The following is a 23,733-nucleotide window of genomic DNA, read 5'->3' as shown; positions in this document are numbered from 1 at the left end:
CACCTCATTTAAACAGTGAATCATGTATTTAATAAGAACTTTTCTAATAAGTAATTTACTAAACGATATTAGTAATTGATTGCGATTTAATCGATTGCGCCTTAAACATTGTAGATGGTGTTTGAAATAAATAGGTATATATGAATAAAATTAAATAAATTTCAAAGTATCTTCTAACTGTAAAGCTACCTTTCGCCCGCGGTTTCACCCTCATCGATTCATCGATCCTCATATGTCCTTCTCCCGGGCATAAGCTTTCCCCCCGTTAATTTTCAGCTTCAAAAAGATATAGATAACTAGCCGTTTTCCCGCTTTTTCACCCGCGTCCCGTAGGAACCACGGCACGAACCCGGATAAAAAGTAGCCTATAGCCTTCCTCGATAAATGGGCTATCTAACACTGAAATAATTTTTCAAATAGGTCCAGTAGTTCTTGAGAATAGCGCGTTCAAACAAACAAACAAACTCTTCAGCTTCTTTTGTATGTATGGATGTAAAACTACTAAATGGATTTTAATGAAACTTTACAATAATATAGCTTATACATCAGAATAACACATAGGCTACAATTTGTAAACATATTGTTCGAAATACTAAACCTGCGCAGACGAAGTCGCGGGCACCAGCTAGTAGATAGTATAGTCATCACAAGCAAGAAGAAAGGAGATGGCTAAGTTTACAGAAAAAACAGAATCGACAGCAATGAAATATTTGGGTTCATTACGATAGACCTCTGATGGTGCCAAAAAGACTGGCCTGAAATCAATGGGGTATAGAAGCTATAAATATCATAATACATTATACTAGCCATCTTATGTACTCCTGTTATGTACTCTCTTATGTACGACCGGAAAGAGATCAGGCGCAGGACCGACATTTACGTGCTCTCCGATGCACGGGTGAATCAATCACCAACTTCCAGACTACGGGCCTTTGTGAAAGTTTGAGAAAACCCACAAAGCAATTTCGGCCTCGAGCACAGCAGCCGCTCTTGCGACCACTAGACCAACGAGGCAGTCTGATTGATTAAAGTATCTAACTATGGAAAACAAATAAATCCCAGTACCTACTATTTCTTTTCAAAATTTCATTTTACTGTGTAATAATGCTATGTTTGTACAGTAAATTCAAAGATAGCCGGGGACATCCCCTATGTTTAATCCTCTTCTTTTATAAAACCACCTGTATATGAATTATGAAGTGTCTCTCACTTGATATAAAAGTAATGTAATGATAATACACTGATAGTCCTCAGTGAAATCTACGTTACACAGGATAGAACAATGACTAAGATATTTCCTATCATCACTTTAGTGATTTTGTGTGCTGTTATTACAGGTATGGTGAATTAATATTTTGTTTACTAATCGAAGATCTTCAGTCCAAAGTGTTTTAAGAGCTTAATAATTGGTCATCAGTTTTATAGTAGATACCTAACAGATCAATTCCATTGACGTTTTTCGCGATTTATATTTTTGGTTCATACCTGCCTAGCCTTTTCCCAACGACAATGGGGTCGGCTTCTGAACTGCACTGGATGCAGCTGAATACAAGTGTTTAAAAGGAGCCACTGCCTATCTGACCTCCTCGACCCAGTTCCCGGCCAACCCAATACCCCTTGGTATCACTGGTTGTCAAGCTTTTTGGCTTCTGACTACCCGTAACGACTGCCAAAGATTTTCAAATTGTAGCTGGGACCTACAATTCATCGTGCTTTCCGAAACACAGAACTTCCAATCTCTGAAGTTAGCCATTTATCTTCTTTCATACTGAGTACTTCTAATAGTTGCGCACCCAAAGGGTATAACGGGACCCTATTACTAAGACTTCGCTATCCGCCTATCACCAGGCTGTATTTAATAAAACATGATAGCTAGTTGGCTTCAGCCTTTTTTTAATACAAAAGCCTAAAGTATTCTGTCGCCCAGGTACCTGGTTTGAAGACGTCAATAAGCATTTAGGACTAGAGGCCGGCCCTCACATAAATAGTTTGGAAGATTAGTGCTTTAGGTGTAACATTTGAAAGTGCATTTTCTGCACGTATTAAGTACATTGGTTGGGTACCTACTCAACAGATAAGGTGCCACGCTTTTCAAGAATCATATCTGTTAAAGTACCTTTATTGCGATTATCGCTCACCCCTATTTGTTATCCTCATTGCATTGCATCATGTTTCAACACAAATAATCTTCATGTATGATGTATCTTTGTAACATATTGTAGTAGTACTTTTAGTACATTTTAAGCCGCTTGTGCTGTTGCAAATTAGTATCATTTGCCAGATGAGGCATACAATCACAATACAGACGCATCAATTAAACATCTACATAGATACTTTTCGAAATACTTAGTAAGAAATAAAAATAATAGGTACCATGAATTCCCGAATAAAAAGATTTATGAGTTTCAACCAGACAAATTTTTATTATGTTTGATTTTCAGCAAATGCAAGAAAATGTTACGTTTGCCGCGACTGCCAGAAAGTAAATTCAAGTCACGAAAAAATATGTCCAAGCAAAAGACCAACCACTGATGCACCAAGCACTGACAAACCGAGCACTGACAAACCAGGCACTGATGCACCTAGCACTGACAAGCCCAGCACTGATGCACCTAGCACTGACAAGCCCAGCACTGACAAGCCCAGCACTGATGCACCAAGCACTGACAAACCGAGCACTGACAAGCCCAGCACTGATGCACCTAGCACCGACAAGCCCAGCACTGATGCACCAAGCACTGACAAACCGAGCACTGACAAACCAGGCACTGATGCACCTAGCACCGACAAGCCCAGCACTGATGCACCAAGCACTGACAAGCCCAGCACTGACAAGCCCAGCACTGATGCACCAAGCACTGACAAGCCCAGCACTGACAAGCCCAGCACTGATGCACCTAGCACCGACAAGCCCAGCACTGATGCACCTAGCACTGACAAACCAGGCACTGATGCACCTAGCACCGACAAGCCCAGCACTGATGCACCAAGCACTGACAAGCCCAGCACTGATGCACCAAGCACTGACAAGCCCAGCACTGACAAGCCCAGCACTGACAAGCCCAGCACTGATGCACCAAGCACTGACAAACCGAGCACTGATGCACCTAGCACTGACAAGCCCAGCACTGATGCACCTAGCACTGACAAGCCCAGCACTGATGCACCTAGCACTGACAAGCCCAGCACTGATGCACCTAGCACTGACAAGCCCAGCACTGATGCACCTAGCACTGACAAGCCCAGCACTGATGCACCTAGCACTGACAAGCCCAGCACTGATGCACCTAGCACTGACAAGCCCAGCACTGATGCACCTAGCACTGACAAGCCCAGCACTGATGCACCTAGCACTGACAAGCCCAGCACTGATGCACCTAGCACTGACAAGCCCAGCACTGATGCACCTAGCACTGACAAGCCCAGCACTGATGCACCTAGCACTGACAAGCCCAGCACTGATGCACCTAGCACTGACAAGCCCAGCACTGATGCACCTAGCACTGACAAGCCCAGCACTGATGCACCTAGCACTGACAAGCCCAGCACTGATGCACCTAGCACTGACAAGCCCAGCACTGATGCACCTAGCACTGACAAGCCCAGCACTGATGCACCCAGCACTGACAAGCCCAGCACTGATGCACCTAGCACTGACAAGCCCAGCACTGATGCACCTAGCACTGACAAGCCCAGCACTGACAAGCCCAGCACTGATGCACCTAGCACTGACAAGCCCAGCACTGATGCACCTAGCACTGACAAGCCCAGCACTGATGCACCTAGCACTGACAAACCCAGCACTGATGCACCTAGCACTGACAAGCCCAGCACTGACAAGCCCAGCACTGATGCACCTAGCACTGACAAGCCCAGCACTGATGCACCTAGCACTGACAAGCCGAGCACTGATGCACCTAGCACTGACAAGCCCAGCACTGATGCACCTAGCACTGACAAGCCCAGCACTGATGCACCTAGCACTGACAAGCCGAGCACTGATGCTCCTAGCACTGACAAGCCCAGCACTGATGCACCTAGCACTGACAAGCCGAGCACTGATGCACCTAGCACTGACAAGCCGAGCACTGATGCACCTAGCACTGACAAGCCCAGCACTGATGCACCTAGCACTGATAAACCAAGCACAGACGCTCCCAGCACTGGCGGGGCAAACACTGATACACCAAGCACTGATGCACAAGGCGCTGACGCACCTAGCACTAATGCTCCAAGCAGTAATTCACCAAACAGTGACGCTCCCAGCACTGATGACACTAACGAACCAGGTCAGAAAATGTCGGGTGGAAGACGACGATTACTGTCTGTCATGCAGCCCAGAGATGATGCAGCATCGGAAGCTGAACCTCAATGTATTGAAGTGTCTTACGAAGGTAATATCGATAACTAGAGTATTTTTACCAATAGAAATATTTTATATTCAATTTGACCCCCCAGACTTTTCAATAATCTTTCCGTCTGAAATAGATTCACTATGTCCTTAGCAAAAAGTTAACCATTAACCACCATCATTAAACATCTTGTTATCTCCGAATCACTATGTGCATTTGTTCGAAAACCGAAATTAAAAACATGTTTAATTTTTGCAGAAAATGGTGCGACGAACGTTATTCGAGATTGCTACTATCCACCTGAGGAAGACGATGACTCTGGCAGTTCTAACAATCAGTGTAAGACTTTGGTAGGAAACAGTGGCAACGTCACTACCTGTAAAGTCTGCACTGGTGATCTCTGCAACGCATCCGTCAAAACTACTGGGACGATTGGTTTAATAGTGGCCTGCTTGGTATCAGCTTTGAACTTCTGCTATAGATTGTAATACGGCTAGATAGAACTTAGGCGTGGAAGCTGCTCTAGTCTAGATTGAAGTTCTGAATGAAGTGAAATAATTGCCACTTACCAATTTTTTAGTTTTTGTTTATCTACTCTATTGTTGTTTTGTAAATGAACGGAGTTCAAAGTTTAATATTGGATACAATTGGATCCAGGCTAGTGGCTTAGTTATTTCATAGGTAGTGTTAGGGTTGTTTAAGTATTCTGTTGTTATTTTCCCTGTGTACTTGCATTCCTTTAAATTATTGTAATTTTTCATTAAACGTATTCTCCCAAAAACCTTTTAATTACTTCATCTGTAAAGTTACTATGTTTCTTTATTGTTTATACATTCATTTAGAGAGTATGTACTTATCTATCATATCGTGTGTTCATTACGAAATCTTAAGTGTGTTCTTAGTCATTTGTAACGAATAAAATATGTTATATAAATAGGTGTATGTGTAATTTATTAAGTAAATCCTACCACTGAAGTACCCAGCGCTTAACTGTAACTGAAGTACCTACTGATATTATTTATTTCCTCAACCTATTATCTATTTGCAGATAAAACTTCGACCTTCTGAAGATTTCTGTCAAATTCCATAAAAATAAGTTTACCTATTTAAGCATCTCGCGTTCCAAGGGCATGTCATTATATTGGGCATCCATAGGTAAAAGTTTGAACGCAATGCTTGGTCTCAGGGTTCCATGACCTCAAAATAACCATACAGACCTCAAAATAAAACTGCCTTTGCCCAGTCGAACCCGTGTGCTTGGATTGCAAGTGAATCCGCATGTGTTTGATGACTGGAACTAATTTCTTAGATATAGTGACTATTTCTGTTTTAATTGTTCTTTGATAGAAAAATCATACAGAACAAACGATTCTTCGCTTCAAATATTGCATACCTTCAAGCTCGCTAGAGCATACAAAATCCCGCTATTGTTAAGATAACTTGCTCTATAAAAGGACTCATATATAATACAGCATCTTACTTTATCTTCGAACGTAGGAAAATGTCTAAACTTGCTGTGATTCTGTTTACCGTGGTGATTGCAACAATCGGTGTCAGATGTCTAGCCGAAGAATTAGGTACCTAATTAGTTTTATATCTATTCAATTCAAGTCTAATCTTCTTTAGCAGCTTCACAATTCCAAAATGGACTCTATATTGATAAGATTAAAACTGAATTTTCCAGATGCAGAATCACAGTTAAGCCAAAGGGAAGAATCGAATGATTTAGAAGGGAACGATGACAGTTACCGATCAGCTTCAGCGCAGAATTATGCCCCCATCAATACTTATAACTTACCACTACCAACATACAATCCGGCTAAAATTAAGCTGGTTGAATGTTATACCTGCACAGACTGCCCAAAGGTTTTAGCTAACACCACGTCAAGATACTGCCCGTACACCAATGATCATACTAAGCACAACAAATGTGTGGTCTACTCGGAGAAATATCAACGTAAGTGTTATGTACAAACAATTACTTTTACCGATTGTGTTCTTAGAATCCTTGAAGTCCATCTTGGTTCCCCAGCCTTTACTCCGATTTATTATTTAGGGTTAACGCAGCATATTCGTCTTCCTTACCTTCCTAAGTAACATCATCTTTCAAATCTTTGCTTTTATAAAATGCCAGTCAAATCGTGATGGCAAAACCTCATTTTGTATGTAACTTTCTATTAGAATAATTTCTTGAAAAAACTAAACTGTGGTCGATATGTTAATCGGGTGCAACTATTTCTAAAGACATCCATGTCATTAACCTGAAAATGCAAGAAATTTCATGACCCATCTAACAATGTCACTTCAGTTAATTCGGATCTAAAATATTCAATTCAAGAGGTTCTTGACTTGAGTCATGTTTTTTGAAGAAATATGATTCAACAATGCTTCTCACTGCAATAGCCAACCTGTGTACACGCTTTCATTAATTGTCTTTATCACATATAAGCACTACGAGCCTTTTGAAAGTAATGACTAATCACTTACACTTTTGATTAGCTCGAATTGGGAAAGTCCCATTTTCACTTTTAGCGTACAAGTACAATAACTTTATTGTTATCAGATTCTTAACTGATTAAGGTAGGCTTATTTTCCAAGGACTTTTCAGGCTCATTTATCATCAAAAGGAAAACCATAGGTATGTTGTACAATTGATGTTAGAAATTCGATACAGACTACCCATTTTTTTGGGCTCCTTCCTTTCATAGAGGCCTCCTTTCATTATTTCCTTATTCCTCCTCCTCGATGGAAGATCATTATTCCAAGGCAATAGCATGATGATAACAAATTACTGATTGTTTCAACGAAAATTTCAAGCCAAACTTTAGACCCCACTTACTTAATAATTAATCTTACTTATACTTAATTATCGACACCGTAGACCGACTTACCAATTCTATAAAAAATACTTCACACTACTAAAAATACTTTACAAAACCTACTACGTGGTGCCTTTTCTTCTGCTACATTGTCAAACTTATTTAATAAAGTTTAACTTTCCAATAATATTTCAGAATTGGACAAGCCATGGATCATCCGCGGCTGTGCATCAGAGCGAGGGTCATGCGCAGATATAACCAAAGCCCACGATAATGCCAACGTTAAATTAGTCAAACTGCTCTCCTGTACTGAATGCGACGGCGATAAGTGCAATACGAACGGAGTCTACCGATCTTTGCCGAATCTCTCAGCTGCTATTTTCTTTGTTTTAATGTCTCCTTTAATCGGCAAATGTGCTCTCTCATAGATTAATGTTGAAGAAAGATGACAGCTTTTATACCAGACTACAAAAAAGATGCTTTAGTTATCTGTGCAAGCAAGGGAAATATTAATTGTAAAAGTACGTCAATTACAAAGTCGATCATTATTTTCTTTGCCTAATTCTGGTCAAATATCTAATGCAATAACTCTGAAGATTTTGTCAACTTATGCCTTGGAAGATGTGGTCAATTAAAGCTTTGGTCAGTGTTGACTGTTTTAATTTCTATGTACCTATTTGATAAAATTCCCATCTGGAATTGGAATAAGTTTATACAATAAAAGAAAATGTGATCAAAAAAGATAATGACTGTGATTAGTACCTAATTATATCCCGCGTTCACCATATATTGTAACAAAATTATTTAAAGCATAAATTCTAACAAAAAGTTATCAAGAATATTATCCAGAAACCGATGGTGCTGAATATTATTTATTTTTTCATTATTTTATGCAAAAAGTAGGAAAAAAGAAAACTAGCGACATCTATCCTTTCGTATCATAACTACAATGACCGTCGTCTACATTCGAACAACCCAGAACTCTGAGAGCGCAAGTATACATAGATGTCGCTACGAGCACTTAATAATTTTAAACATTGGAAGGAAAAAAATATTTTTCTTGACTTTTTCATTATTATTTTTAACTGACTCTGTAGACTGTATTATATTGTGTATGTCTGGGAATCTAGAACGGTTCGGTATTGTCTCGGACGGTCTTTGATATGCCACATCGCAATCTAAAGGATGGTAGAGAAAATAATAAAATTGTAAAGTAAGAAAAATTGATTTTCATCAAACATGTCTAATAACAAAAATATAGGTAGATACCTAACTCACCGTTTATAGAAGTAAATTACAACAACAACAGACACACCGTCAAGCTTATAACATGCACCTTTTTCCGCAGGGTCAGGATTAGAAAGAGAGTTTTCTTTTGTATTCATACCGTAGACCGAACTTAGACCGAATAATATATTATAATAGGTAATACCTACTTACCTACGAGGCAAAATACTTACCTTATGGAAAAAAAATATTCATCTTCAAAGATCAAGTTATAACATCACGAACTCATCATCCTCTATCCTCATCATCCTTCTAGCCTTTTTCCTAGTATGCTGGGGTCGGCTTCCAGTCTAACTGGATGTAGCTGAGTACCAGTGCTTTACAATAAGCGACTGCCCTCTCTGACTCCCTCAACCCAGTTACCCGGGCAACCCAATACAATACCCTTTAGACCTATAACATCGACTACCCTTATAATATTCATCTTCAAAGATCAAGTTATAACATCACGAACTCATCATCCTCTATCCTCATCATCCTTCTAGCCTTTTCCTAGTATGCTGGGGTCGGCTTCCAGTCTAACTGGATGTAGCTGAGTACCAGTGCTTTACAATAAGCGACTGCCCTCTCTGACTCCCTCAACCCAGTTACCCGGGCAACCCAATACAATACCCTTTAGACCTATAACATCGACTACCCTTATAATATTCATCTTCAAAGATCAAGTTATAACATCACGAACTCATCATCCTCTATCCTCATCATCCTTCTAGCCTTTTTCCTAGTATGCTGGGGTCGGCTTCCAGTCTAACTGGATGTAGCTGAGTACCAGTGCTTTACAATAAGCGACTGCCCTCTCTGACTCCCTCAACCCAGTTACCCGGGCAACCCAATACAATACCCTTTAGACCTATAACTATAGGTATGATAATAGTTACCACATTGAAGTTCAAATCATCGTCAAAGCCGGAAACAATAGTAGGTATCTATTGTACTTTTACTAAAGCAGCGTATTATGTTTGAATACGGGAATCCTAATGAGTGACAAATATTCTGAATTCCGATACTAAAATAGATTCAAGATCATGTTTATAATTACGATGCAAACTGCCGAAGATTCATAAAAAAAATCCCAAGAAACATTTCAGATATCCCTAAGGGAATTTGTCTTAGGGGTGAACTCCCTTTTCAAACTATTACTATTACACACGCTAAATAAACTACCAAAGACACAACTAGGTACACTTAACAAACAAAATTATTATCTGTAAATAATGCAAGCATTTGAGATCCCATAAAATAGTTCCGAAAGCTCAAAGATTCATGTTGTAACGTCCGAAGTCATCGCGTAGAAATTAAAAGTTGTTACGAAACGAAAATATCCCATCCAAGTCAGCGACACTGACTGTTTGGGACAAACGCACCAAAGACTAGACTAAACAATGTGAAAACAGAGCGGTAAGACGGTTATTGGTAACGATTTAATTACACCTACCTAGTGTAAGTTGTACGTAGGAACATGATTTTCATGTAGATAGTACATAGAAAAGTGAATTGCGATTTTCTTTTTGAAGAGTCTACCTCTACACTACCATTTTATTCACAAAACCAATTTAAGACCCACGTCAGCAAGTAAGTTAAAGGGAGTCGTCGTATGACTAATAGGTAAACTGAATTGTTTTAAACTTAAAATTGAAAACGTGAGTGTAGGTTTAATCGTTATAGATAATCTTTGGAAACGTGGTACGCAGTATCTACCGTATTCGCGCCAACTACCGCGCCTTTTAAACCGGCTTAAATGTATTTCACACATGGGCGTCTAAAACGCCACGTTTTCTAGTCAAGCTAGTCTCTTCGATGATATTTCTTATTATGTTATATATTGAGTCAAAAAAGCAGCCTCCATAACTCATTTTGGTATAACATCACGTAATTAAAAAAGTTTAACGTAGGCAAGTAACCAATTTATGCTTAAAAAAATATGAAAAAAAATCACTTCGCAAAATTACTCTAGGAATTAAAGAGCTGTTTATTTTAGAATTAATTAAAACCTTCATTTACATCACGAGATAAAAAAAAAAAACAATCAAGGAGTTTCATGTGTAACGAAACGTCAAAAAAACTTTTTTACAAAAAAATTAAACCGACTTCCCAAAACACTAAAAAGCAAAAAAAAAACTATTTTTAGGTGCATCGGCCTAGAAGTCGGTGTCTAATGGATGTTACTAAGTTAATTTTGCCACCGACTTCTAGGCCGATGCACCTAAAAATAGTTTTTTTTTTGCTTTTTAGTGTTTTGGGAAGTCGGTTTAATTTTTTTGTAAAAAAGTTTTTTATTTAAAGCTTTTCAGTGATACGAATAGTTGTCACTATCCATACAAGTGGGAAGTTCTCATGAATACAAAGAATATAAGTCCAAATACGAGGTATTTTACATATTCAGTTGTCGAGTTCCCTCGACTTTCTCTGGTCTCCATCATCAGGTCAGTTCCAAACCTTCACTGTTGCAAAGGTCTTGTCAATACAAATTATTTAAGCCCGAACACGAGGTAGTTTACATATTCAGTTGTCGCGTTCCCTCGACTTTCTCTGGTCGCCATCATCAGGTCAGCTCCAAACCTTCACTGTTGCAAAGGTCTTGTCAATACAAATAATTTAAGCCCAAACACGAGGTAGTTTACATATTCAGTTGTCGAGTTCCCTCGACCCTCTCTGGTTTCCATCATCAGATCAGCTCCAAATCTTCACTGTTGAATAGTGCTTTTAGGCGTACACCTGAGTGTCAAGTTTTTACCCTATGTATGCCTACAACTTTCGAAGGTTGCCCTCGATTTCTCAGGGTTTCCATCATCAGATCCTGACCTGATGACTATGGGACCAACTGGCAGCTATTCCGAGTCGAACAAAAAAAGAATCACGTAAATCGGTCTATAAACCTCGGAGTAATCGATGTACATACATAGAAAAAAAAAACATACCGGCCGAATTGATAACCTCCTCCTTTTTGGGAAGTCGGTTAAAAATTACGCATGACATTGAGCGTTTTCCCGCGGATTTGTGCGCCGCGGTGAGTCAACTGCAGTTCCATTCTCGCTCGTGTTCTCGCGCCATTCGCTTGCCGAAAGAGATTCGAGACGAACGTAGCTTCGTACATTTTGTGTTGTTATTTCGTAACCAGTGCTTCGTGACTTTCTTCTATTACAATGGCCAACCTGAGCTTATTTGTGCCCGTTTTGTTACTGGCTTTATTCATCAAAGAAGGTAAGATTATTTTTATTGCAACCTTTTTTATAGTTGTGTTTTAATTAAGTACTTAAGTTGATTTAGCCGATAATCCGTTTAGCGATCGAATATTTTGAAACATGTTTATTGGCATTCATTGCGTTCACGTATCGTAGTATGGAAATTGGTTTATTAAAAAGTTGCACAAAATTGCAAAATAGATATCTACCTTCAACAACGATAATGAAATTACAAGACGTGCTATAAAATATTTTATAGATTTCCACATCTAACCTACTTAGAAAAGTGTTTTCAACTCTTAAATTGCATTAATAAATTGACTATTGATACATTGCATACCTATTACAGTACTTGCAACGCTTTCACAATTAAAAAATGCATACCTTCGTTAAACTTTTAGATAGGTACCTTATCACACTATTCCATTTTTTTATGAAATCTCGCAAAATGACCAATTAATTAATAACGTTAGGTATATTGTAAAGAAATTACCTATGACCTTTTACGTTGCCAGGCACTTTTGAGAATGTTGAATTGTTCAGCTACTTTTGAAGCTGACCGTACTTACGAAATGCAACTGATGCATCCAAATTGCACCTATTACGAACTCGATAACGTAGCGTGTTCGCTCTCCACAAAAAGTCTATTAAAACATTGTAAAAGGGGACAATTCATTGACACAAGACAAGGGGGACAATTGAATGAACAATACCATGCAACTTGGCACTGCATGAAATTGCATTCAAACGACTGTTTAGTTTTAAATAGGTCCCCGATTAAATAAATTAATTTATTTTATGACGGCATAAATAATATATTTTATGACGATATAAATCAAGATTAATTGAGGTTAAGAAATCTAGGCTACGGTCTTTGTGAATAACAAGAAAAATATTTTCAAAATCAACAATGGTGTCTCAATGAATGTCTGACACATCTGTTTACACAGACACTCGGAGTATGGTTCTTATCGTAGAATTAGCCTAGCTTTACAACTAAATTACTTATGTGCTCATACTAGGTATGTGGCAAGTTTCCTTTCGCAACCAATTTTCGCGCAGTATTGTACAAATCATAAAATTGATTACTTCTTATATGCAGTATTAGTAGGTAGGCACTTCGACATCTTTAGACGTCTACATTAAAAATTTTCACCGAGTCGAAATCTTCACTATTGTCGGTACTACCTTAAATATCCTTATCGGTACATTATCTCTGATAAAGTAACCATTTAAATATTTACCGTAGATAAAATTTACTGGCAAACCGCGTCACACGTTATTTATAAACAGACGCAAGCGATGCAATCTGGGCTACCTTGAGTTGCATCTAGTACTATTGAACTTTGCTTTTGTTTTGAGTCAGGTGGGCTGAGAAATTGTTGCAAACATAGTAGGTATACAGCTAAATTACAGCTTTATCTTTCTGCGACACATGCATTGGTGTTAATATATTTTACATTCGGTGGCACCAACGTATTATCAAATCAATTTTAAAAATATAAGGTTTATTGGGAATTCGAAATTACTCAGCTGTAAAATCGTGCCAATGATCACGATAGAATTTATTGAACTTTAATTACAACGGTCTTGAACTAAATGCATTTATGAATGAAAGATCTTTTATCTCCAAAGAACTGTGGCAATGAATTATAGTGGTCAACTAATTCATATCGCAATGTCCCAATATTTGTTTACTTTGATACACAAGCTATACCTATATATAGCTTTGATACATCAGTATAATTTATATGAATACTTGCCTTTGTTTTGGACCATTCTATAAAGCGACTGAGGCCCTGCATATTGGGCAATTTTTCTCACGCAATTAGCTCCAAGGCGAGAAGCTGTACCTATGCGTGGGAAGTGCCCGTGTTAAGGACTGAGTGCAAATTAAACCCGATCTCTATCCTTGAGCAATATGTCACATATGTGTTACTTTTTAGACGTGCGAGAAATTGCTCAATGTTGTAGATCCTTTTAGGCCTAGGGCAAAAGCATCCTCGGTAGCTTTTTCGGTGTTGGTACTACGATTCAGTTGAGATTGAGACCTAGTATAGGTACCTACTCATTGTAAGATAAAATATGTACGTAGGTATATCAAACAAAAGTCTTGTGTATACAAAAGTTTATCTTTTTGTTTATCAATATGATAATTAATACCAAATTCACACGGCAACGGAAACAATTAAAATCATTTGCAGGTATAAAATTTTCACAAGTTGCATGAACGCTTTGGCAATATAAACTCAAAATGTGCAGATATACTTTAGGAAGGCTATAATACACGTACTTATTACATAAACGACCTGAGTCCATTTACAACCGGTTGTACCAGTATTGGAAACTTTGTTTTTACACTCTTATGTCGAAGAAAGCATATTATTTAATTCTGTTACGTGCGCGTGTAAGACTTAAACGGTTAAGGAAGTTACGACATTTTACTTGTTTGTGTGAATAAATAAGTAGGTAGATGACAAACGCGAATTTTCCCCGATCGTAAATTAGGCTTCTCCTTTGACCAAGTACAAAGAATATTAAAAAACAAAATATATACTTTATATTCTACCTACTAGCTCCAAATGAGTTGCTATTGGCTCTGTCCCTCTTTCCGTTTTCATAGCATGAAGGCAGTAGGTAGACAGAAATTTGATAGCAGTGTTAAAGAGCACTAGAACAATAATCAACTAATGCAGTCCACTCCCACGTTAGATGCAAAGGATCCGACTCAAAATGGAAATATGACATCAGTACGTTATCTCATAATATGCTTGAATTTACGTATTAACAGTAACTCTTGTTCCCAAGAGGAAAGACTGTTTACCTGATCTATCCTTATATCCTTATATTAAACCAGCGTTCTTAAAATGACATGTAAATGTGATGTAATGTCCAACTTGCAAAATAAACTACCTGGGTGAAATTGTTTCATAATTGAAGAATTCATTTGCTTGAACGCGCTAATATCAAAATAGGTATCTAATGCTCTGATTTAATTTTGTAGTTTTATCAGTAGATTGCTATTTATCGAGGATTTTTGGTCCGAGTGTAAGGTGTCCTCACGGAATGCAGAAGCTAGTTATAGGATATTATTAGCTGTACTTTATGTTTCAAATTCAAATTTTCAAGCTAGATCTAACCTACTAATATGAACTGCAATAGAAAACCAGCTACTTGTATGCGAACCACAAACATACAAGGTAAAAAAACTAGAAAGACATTTCGTCTTACTCCGCTAAAACTTACGTCGTTCATAAATATTTATTACAGGCCCAAAGTATGCAATACCCAGTACAAGCAACATGTTGTAAATTAAATAAAATGGTCATGTTTGTCGCTTTCACTACGGTTATCGCATCGCCATTGGTTTGACACACTTAGCCCTACGCCCTACGTGGCCCTACTACGCAGTTGGAAAAATATGCAGTGAAGGGACTTTCTATTTCCATAGCATTAATGTTGTCATGATTTTTATCGCCGTTTTTATTATTATGGTGAACATAGATGTACGTTAATGTTATTCATTGTTAATTAAAATTAATTGTATTTACTTGCTGGTTCCCCTGTATTAATCATTGTCTAAAAGGGATTTCGTGACACGTTGTAGTAAAAGTAGCTTCGCAGTACCGAGTTCCAGAGTCTGATCTGTATCACAGCTATCTAAATCGGTTTAGCCATTTTATAGTCTAGTGCTAATTTCCAGCTGCAAGGACAAATTGCAGAATAATTACTATACAAGGTACTTATAGGGGTACAAGTATCTCTAGCTACATAAATAGCCAAACTAACAATCAAGTTAATACTAAGAACCACTTCTTAAATCACAAAATCGTATAAAATGTTAACTAACACTAATGTGCAAAATGATCAATCAATTTCTCATTAAAAAACTATCGTAGGTACTTGGCTATATTTTCACAGTACCTCCTCATTCAATTTAATCATTGGTACTTAATCATCATATCCGGTACTAAACCGAATTGGCATAATAGGCGTGGCCAGTCGCGTGACTCGGTCGCTAAGTAATTTGTAAATAAGTACCTACTATTTAGACACTTTTTTTCATAAGTATCAAAAAAAGTATTAAAATAGAACTTTTTTAAAGAGACTTTTTATACTGTAACAATGAGCAAAAAAAGCTAGTTTTGTAAATACCAAAATTAACAATCATTTTAAGATGGTTTCTTGCAAATTAGTTACTTACTAGTCTCTGAATTTAGTCATTCGACGAAAAAGATGTCTCAAAGAGAAGGAAGGTAAACAGAACTATTAAGCGTCTACTACTTATAATACTTACCACAAAAAAAAACTTCGCCATACGTTTCATATTCTAAAGCTATTAGTACCAGCCAGTAATAGCTCATGTCCATAATAATTATCTACTGCTACAAAACAAACAAACATCTGTGAAGGAAACTGACATCCTTAACACATTAACTACAAGCAATTCGATACTAAATCATAAACTACTGGAACTCTGGCGAAGTTCCATAAATGAGGTAACTTGTAATAAAGATAATTGACGTCACCTTTCCCTTAGTAATACCAGTTCAACTAAAAATAACTCAAAGTCGAAACTAAAAATAACTCAAAGCTAAAAATATGGATGTAATTCTATCTTCGGTTCCTTTGACGACAAAGGGACGAATAGTCTTCCGAAACCTGTTGTAATACGCTGCCAATATTTTTTTTCATATTTATTAATATCAGTGGCAAAAATATTTGGCTTGATCTACCTACACAATGGTTTTATACGGAAGGGAATAAATGGCAAAGCTGTTTATTTACTTTACGAGTTTAGTAAATAGGTACGGTCAGAGTGGTAGTCACCACCATAAACAAAATCGTTTATCACCTATTATTGATTTTGAAGGATATATCAGCCGATAATCAAACTCTCACAATCTCACAAACTACAGAAGAAAAACACATAAAAATTCACCCAAACTAGGAAACAACAAAACGTAGTAGCTATTTGTAAAATATCCAATTTATATCCGTTAGATTTATGTCAGTGCCCGCATAATTCGGAACGTAATTCAATAAAAAAGCCATGACCTCACCACGAAGCGTGACCAGGACTATTGTCATCACAATGGCGGCAAATCACACCATTGCTTGGAATTAATAGATGCTATTGACAATTAATTTCCTATTGAAGACGTAAGAAATCGACAATTATTGTGTTTAACTGCAAATTATCCTTTAATTCGTGGTTGAATGGTCAAACACTTCGAACTTTTTCTTTATTTAAACCACAGTTAATTTTTACCTTGCCATAAAAATTTTGGTGAATATCTATAGATACATACTATACGTATAAATGAATAGATCATAGAGGATTCCAAAATAGACTTTTTGTCAGAATTATTTCATCACAGACAGGGTTACTGGTTCAAAACAAAATTATCAAAAATACTAGCTATTATTATCTCCTACATAATTTCCGCCAAAAATGCCTGCAGGACAATGATAAGAATTAATCTGAAAAAATGTTAGTTTAATCATTTATGAACTTTTAACCTTTAGATATGATACAGAGGTCAATAAAGTCGGGTCATAGATCAGTAGACCTCTTTTGAACACAGCATAAGTAAGTTGTAATTAGCTTCGTGGGAAGTCACTGATAAAATGATAGTCATCTTTTTAATAACAATACAATGTGAAGATTACCTACTTGGTATTTTCCTATCAACATTATAAATTTGTTACCTAGGTATGTCATAGAACTGATTTAGTATTGGGAATCCATTATGAAAAACCCTAATTTAATGAGGATTTTTCTCGGGATAACTTAATAAAACACGAAAACATAGCCCTTCGTTTTTGCAATTTTTATATCTTTTTTTCTTTTATTGAATTATAACAAGATCAGATAAATGACAATTTAATGTTCCCAACTATTGTAAACTGTCCCTATGAATAGCAACTTTATCGAATGTTTTGTTACAACCAGCATTATTAAGTGACGTCATAATAATAGAATTTAAAAGGTAGGGGAGTGGTATTAACAGGGGGCCTATTAACAGTCTCTTGAATATGAATCACGATATAATTGACAGTTAAAAAAAACAAGGTGCTGGTTGTTTGTGACACAATTATTTAATAGTCCTTGTTGTGAGCACGTACTTACTTTATGGGGTTTGGACAGCAAAAAGACACGTTTTTGCTTACGTTAATAGATCATAAAAGAATTTGCAATTTTCCGGAAGTTTATATAGGATTTATGTTTTACGGAAAACACGCCTCTGTTAAGAATTGCTAGGCACAGGTTTTTGCGTAAAGATCCATAAAACGCACATCTAAATACCTGAGGGAGTCGTGACAAAATTTCTGAATCATAAAACCATAACAACAATGTCATAATGGCATGATGAGTAGATTAGTGTCCTCAATATAATACCTACTGTAAAATAATCCAAAGTTCATAATACGTTTTATGATCATGAACATAATATTACTTAGAATAGTTCACACGTATAATAACTCTTTAGAACCAAGGACGGCACACCTATGCACATACATTGGTATCCAGGGCACCGGGTCAGGTTTTCAAACTAAACACATGTAAACTAACTGTTTAAGAGCCCTCCTAATGGCATTTTGCTTACCCCAAGCAAATATTTTTCGACAGTATACCCGCTTAATGGTTTTAAACGAACGTCAACGAAATTCACATGTTGATTTATTGAACGGTTATAAGTGGGACAAATCAATGGTTTTAGTATGATGAGGATTGTACAGCTAACCCATAGTTTCGTAATTTTAGTGGAACAATTTAAAATACATATTAGTTTCTTAGTTGTGTTGTGTACCACCCTCAAGACAAACCCATTAGCCCTATCTACCATGCTAAAAAAAAAGTAAGATTTTAGGGCCACGTTTCATAATAGAGGGTATCGGTTTCAGGAAACTTAAGAACGCCTAAATAAGATTGTACTTACGTAAGTTTGTATATCTTATAACAATGGAACTATTAGACGCCGCAAGAATGCGTGGGTTTATTACGATACAAAGGTACCTTTTATTATAAATCATAAACATAACGCAAGCGATGTTATAAATAATCGAGAGTGGCTTACTAACTATAAATCTTAGAAACCACATTCATAGTAACTTTTTATTAGGCTCTGACGTATATTAAGTGCAAACTAGACATTTACGCAGTAGGTAAGTTTGTTATATGGTGTATAACAGTCACATAACTTTTTCATTTGCCGAGAAGCATTCTTCGAAGAATAAATATTATTCTAACGCTAGACCATAAAATATTGTTTATAAAAAGGGCATTGACGTAATGTGAACGGAAATGTTTCGTATTTCAAAGTTTAGTAACCAGATTGCCCATGGCCCATGGGTAATTATAGGTTAAAAGCAGTAAAATAATTGGGACAAAGCCAACGCTAATACCTCATGACCTCAAAAATATTACATCGTGTATGACACAACTTTGATGGCCTTGATCCATTTATGTCCCAATCTTCAGGAAGAAAACAAAAACGGTCATAAAGTAGTCATATGAAAAATATAGCGGCTGTATCTCCCGTAAATAAATAAAGTGCATATTTTCCAAACATTTCAGTAACAAAGTTCTCTTCTTGGTGATTCTTTCCACCTATATTGTCAGCAAAATTATACATTAGTAGTGTTAGTAGGTACTGATGACGTACGCAACCTACTTATTAGCAGTGTTAGCCTTAGCACCAATCTAACCATGTACCTTTAGTACATTTATTTATTTATTATTATTAGGTTCACCCACAGCATATACATACACATACACAATTCATACATAGAAGCTTAGGTATTATTCTAATATATATGCCAATTAAGGGTAAACACAACATTTACATTAAATACGCCAGATTACACACTACAGGTACTTACATAAAAACAAAAGAAAAGGAAAAAAAAATGAACGACATAAAAACCTAAAAATAATAGTAAGATTTAAAAATTAAAACAATATCAAAAATAAAAACATAAACAATTTTGAAAACATAACAGTACATAATCGAGTCACGTCTTGAAGAAGTAATTATCACGGCATGCCCTCGCCTTATTTCTCCCCAAATATTGAAAATGACAGCAGCATGTTTTCAACTCGCTAATTTCTCGTGGCTCAAGTTTCCTCTTACTAAACATGTTTACTAAATCACTGCGAATACCTAAGGAAAATGGCTCTGACTATCTGGTGATCTGTTCCTCAGGACAGGAACGTCAGGACATTAAATGCTATAAAGGTTCTTAAAGTTGGGCCCATCTCACTCATTTGACCTCTGCAACAATTTACCCTTAGGTGAAACCGGTTGCATTGGTACCTCCAGTTTATACCTGACTTGAATACCAAAGGCCCTATACTTATTTATACCAAAACCTGATACTTTGAAGTGCTTTTGCATTTACTTATTAACTTCCTCAACCGTAATACCATCCACTTTTCCAAAGTTTTTAAAACTGAAACCAGGATGACTTTTAGAACTTTATGGATAAAACCGACTGCTAGGCTAATCCTTAAGCGAATAACTTTGTATAATCCATAAAGCCAGAGGATTATAGGTTCAGAATTACCAGTAATAAATAGGGTGATTAATGTGATTATCCTTAATCGGGCCTAAGAGGGAATCAATAGCCTTTAATCGAACGGCTAGGAAGCCCTTTAAGAACTTCATCCTACTTATTAAGGTTGAATTTCATAAGTCCATGTAATCAATTGTATAGAACCTTTAAAAATGACCTATAAGCCCTTAAAGCCGATCAGGGTTTTTCTTTACGGCCCATCGCAAAACTGCCGACGGCGAATTACCAACCCGTTTTGCCGGTCAAAGAGGTGAGACCTCAATAAATTAAATCAGGATTTCTAATTCCAGACTTGCAAAATGCAATAGCGAACATGGAAAAAGCACTAGATACTAAAAAGTATAAAACCTCCTTTGAAATGAATGAGCTTGTCGCTATGTGAGACGTAGACACAGTGAGGGCCAATGGCCTAATAGTCAAGAGCCTCGACCTACACCTAAAAAGGTTCTGGTTAGATTGCACCTAGGCCTTAATACGGAAAGCGATACGCCTTGACACTGCGAGTATTGTCTGGTATCGTCCTGTTGTATTGTTAGGATATTTCCTTTCACCCTGACCGCTGAGATTGAAACATGATTGATTTTGGAGCGAATTTGAAATCAAATCACCACCAGCCAATATTGACCAATGATCTTGGTCGGTTTCGTGAATTTATGGAGGTAGTAGTAGGTACTACCTATTACATTAAAATTCGTGAGCACAATAATCTCTTCAGTACTTATAACAATGGTAGCATAAATCTCATGAGTAGTTCGAGTCGCCCGGAGGCGGAATATGCGATACCTGATGAGTGTGACGCAACGCCATCATTGGACTGCTTTCTATATTACATAATATTAATACAACGTAGAAAAGGTGAATGGAAGTATATTATTTTCGTGCTTTGATTATTTAAAATGAAATCAATCTTATTTTGCCTTTCCCTTGATGGTCTAATCACACTTGGATGAAGCACGGATTGAGAACCGAAATATGGCGGAGTTCGCTGCTCAATAACAGTCACATGGCTATGGGCCTATGGTCATAATTATGGTCAAACTGCAAAGACTTAGGGTTAGGTAGATTTTTTTTTGTTTTCCCTTAGGCATTTATAACTTGGTGTATTATTGTAATTGTAATATAAATAGGTACAAGCTTAAATTGCTAAAATTGTACCAACAACTTTTTGCTAATTCCAATGCAAGTTGGGAGGGCTTGCCGGGGAGCATAATTCCATAACCGCCAAGTGTTCCATTGACCCAAATACCCAGTTCACCGATCCTTATAGAAAAAATATCAATAGTGTTTAAAATATACGGAGTGGTATTGTGTGCAAGTCATTAATAATCCGAACCCAATCTAAATAACAATGGGACAATTGGTACTCGATCACGGTGCCTAAGTTTGACTCAGAAACAGTATTGGGAAACACTTTTCTAGAATGTTCTATCTAGTCACACCACTTTCATTATGAATACTAGACTTTTTTTGAAGAAGTTAAGAAAACTGTGCTTTTCAATATGAGAGGAGGACTATACCCAGCAGTATTAACATGAAAATGCTGTTACTGCTGGTTATGATGATGATGTACATAGAAATGACGCAAAGCTTTTTTGTTCGCTTGGCTAAGTTCAAGATATTTTCCAACGAAAAACCTTCTCAAAGTGGTGATTGAAAAGGATTTTTTTTGTATTCAGAAATGCGGAATCATTAAAATAAATTAATTTTAAACCAGGTAGTTAATTGCCTAATTAAAAAATTTGTAACGCGTTAAAAAGCTATTTCCCTATTGATCACTAAGTACCTATCCATTTGAAATCAATAAAAAAATTGGAGTTTTGATATTTCTAAATATAGATAGAGACTATTTTTCCGTATCTTGTTTACAAATTAATGTTTCAATTACTTATACCTTGTAAACTGTTAAGTAACAAACAAATAGACCTTTTCTTTAACAACACACGCACGCGTGGTTTTTTGCTTCAACGCAACAGCCAACAGGTTTAGGTACCTATTGCGAAACTCTTGTTTATCAATACAATGTTCCATCTCATCTGTTATCGTATAAAAGACGAGGACACAGAATCGGAGGCTGTACTGCGTGGTGTAGGTAGGTGCAAAACTATTTGAGTCAAGGGAACTATGCCTTGGATTTAGAGATGGGCAAACTGTATTCGAATTAGGTATGCGATTTAGAAAGTCGGAATAAAATGGATGGAATTTCTTGCCGGTTCTTCTCTATAAGACCCACTCTTTGGAAATGTACACCTAGCTATTGACACCTGTAATCTAGGTGTTAAGGGAATAAAACTTCTGATGTAGCGTAGGTATCTATTATTGCTGGTATATTTTGCTTATAAAGTCAGGTAATTTAAAAATTACTTCAGTCAGCTCTAAAACTGACACAAGGTCTTTATTTAATGCAATGATTGTACTAATAAAAATATCGTGTTTCTAATTACTTAACATATTTTTATTAGCTTTACTTATCTATTCTTAACCTATTGAGATGACCAAGAAAAAAACACCGATGTTAGGTGTTTAGGTGTGATAACATAAATGACATAAGTAATGGCCCTTTGGGCCCTTTAATCTAAAATAAAACGGAGATTGAGATTACACCCATTTACCCATTTATTTGCATTTATTTGAAGGCCGAAATAGGTTCTTTATGGCCGAATATGATAGCTACCCAGAGTTAAGCACATCACTAGTTAGAAGGGCAAAGTACATACGTTTACTCTTCGCAGTTAAAAACTGGTTGAGGTCTCTTTTTGTTAAAGATGTGAATCAATGAGGCACACAACTAAGTAAAAAAAATAAAAAAAAAAAAAAATAAATAAATTGTTTATTACTTCACTTTGTACATAATTTTTACAATATTTGCTTAATTCTAAAAAGTGCTGATGTATAATTTGCCCGAACTAGGTAAAAACCTGTGTCTCGGGCGTAAAAGTGCTTATTATAATATTTATAGCGAATTAACAATAAATTGCTGTTAGTAACTGAAAACTAGGTCAATGTGACAAACACAGTGTTATTATTACACATATTTATTATAATGCTTACATACTAATTTAAAACTAAATGTTCCGATTATCTCTAGGTAATTTTGATTTATTACAATTGGCGTATAAAATCAGTAAACAAACTAACTCTAAGTAAAAACATACAATTATGTATTGTGTAAAATTGAGAAAATCTAATGCGTGGCGCTCTCAGGCGCCTTCATAATCCACCGAGTTAATGTACCTGTATTCAGCGGCTTTCCTAGCAGGGCAATCCAAATCTCCTGTCTTATGGTTGTGGGGTTTATTGTAGCGCTTGCAGGTTGCACATTTCGGTGGTTGTTCCTTCGAAGAGCACTCTTGAGTCGTGTGTCCTTCTGCACCACAGTGGCTACAAGTAGAGGTGATGGACTTGCAAGTCTTGGATGCATGACCATACTGCTGACACTTGAAGCACCGAGTCACGAGGGTGAAATCTCGTACCGGGCATGAGGTCCAGTTTATATAGATCCTATTTTGATTCACT

The 23,733-nt window shown here is 36.8% G+C and overlaps 3 protein-coding genes across 3 annotated transcripts in view; all 3 read left to right on the top strand.

Annotated features, from left to right (window-relative positions):
* The first annotated feature begins 1,230 nt into the window (after positions 1 to 1,230).
* LOC110376119 (mucin-2-like) lies at positions 1,231 to 5,290 on the top strand. Its single transcript, XM_064039271.1, has 3 exons — positions 1,231 to 1,337; positions 2,442 to 4,394; positions 4,611 to 5,290. The coding sequence occupies exons 1-3, from the start codon at positions 1,283 to 1,285 to the stop codon at positions 4,838 to 4,840; spliced, it is 2,238 nt and encodes a 745-aa protein (XP_063895341.1). The 5' UTR covers positions 1,231 to 1,282; the 3' UTR covers positions 4,841 to 5,290.
* Positions 5,291 to 5,789: 499 nt separating this feature from the next.
* LOC110376118 (uncharacterized) lies at positions 5,790 to 7,907 on the top strand. Its single transcript, XM_021334485.3, has 3 exons — positions 5,790 to 5,929; positions 6,037 to 6,309; positions 7,367 to 7,907. The coding sequence occupies exons 1-3, from the start codon at positions 5,854 to 5,856 to the stop codon at positions 7,597 to 7,599; spliced, it is 582 nt and encodes a 193-aa protein (XP_021190160.3). The 5' UTR covers positions 5,790 to 5,853; the 3' UTR covers positions 7,600 to 7,907.
* Positions 7,908 to 11,475: 3,568 nt separating this feature from the next.
* LOC110376106 (uncharacterized) overlaps positions 11,476 to 23,733 on the top strand; it is a 28,258-nt gene continuing 16,000 nt past the window's right edge. The window contains exon 1 of the mRNA XM_021334459.3: positions 11,476 to 11,659. Within this exon, the coding sequence (XP_021190134.1) occupies positions 11,602 to 11,659 (58 nt within the window). The 5' untranslated portion in view covers positions 11,476 to 11,601. The remainder of the gene's footprint in view (positions 11,660 to 23,733) is intronic.

This window comes from Helicoverpa armigera, chromosome 18 (genome assembly GCF_030705265.1).
Source record: "Helicoverpa armigera isolate CAAS_96S chromosome 18, ASM3070526v1, whole genome shotgun sequence".
Taxonomy (NCBI): domain Eukaryota; kingdom Metazoa; phylum Arthropoda; class Insecta; order Lepidoptera; family Noctuidae; genus Helicoverpa; species Helicoverpa armigera.
The sequence above is the reverse complement of the archived record's forward strand: the minus strand, read 5'-3'. Positions and strand labels throughout refer to the sequence as shown.

Excerpts from the sequence above, each read along its gene's own strand:
- LOC110376119 (XM_064039271.1), top strand. The coding sequence starts at position 1,283 with ATGACTAAGATATTTCCTATCATCACTTTAGTGATTTTGTGTGCTGTT. Across the intron at positions 1,338-2,441 it reads TTTGTGTGCTGTTATTACAG|CAAATGCAAGAAAATGTTAC; the intron begins GTATGGTGAATT and ends TTTGATTTTCAG. Across the intron at positions 4,395-4,610 it reads TATTGAAGTGTCTTACGAAG|AAAATGGTGCGACGAACGTT; the intron begins GTAATATCGATA and ends TAATTTTTGCAG.
- LOC110376118 (XM_021334485.3), top strand. The coding sequence starts at position 5,854 with ATGTCTAAACTTGCTGTGATTCTGTTTACCGTGGTGATTGCAACAATC. Across the intron at positions 5,930-6,036 it reads ATGTCTAGCCGAAGAATTAG|ATGCAGAATCACAGTTAAGC; the intron begins GTACCTAATTAG and ends TGAATTTTCCAG. Across the intron at positions 6,310-7,366 it reads CTACTCGGAGAAATATCAAC|AATTGGACAAGCCATGGATC; the intron begins GTAAGTGTTATG and ends ATAATATTTCAG.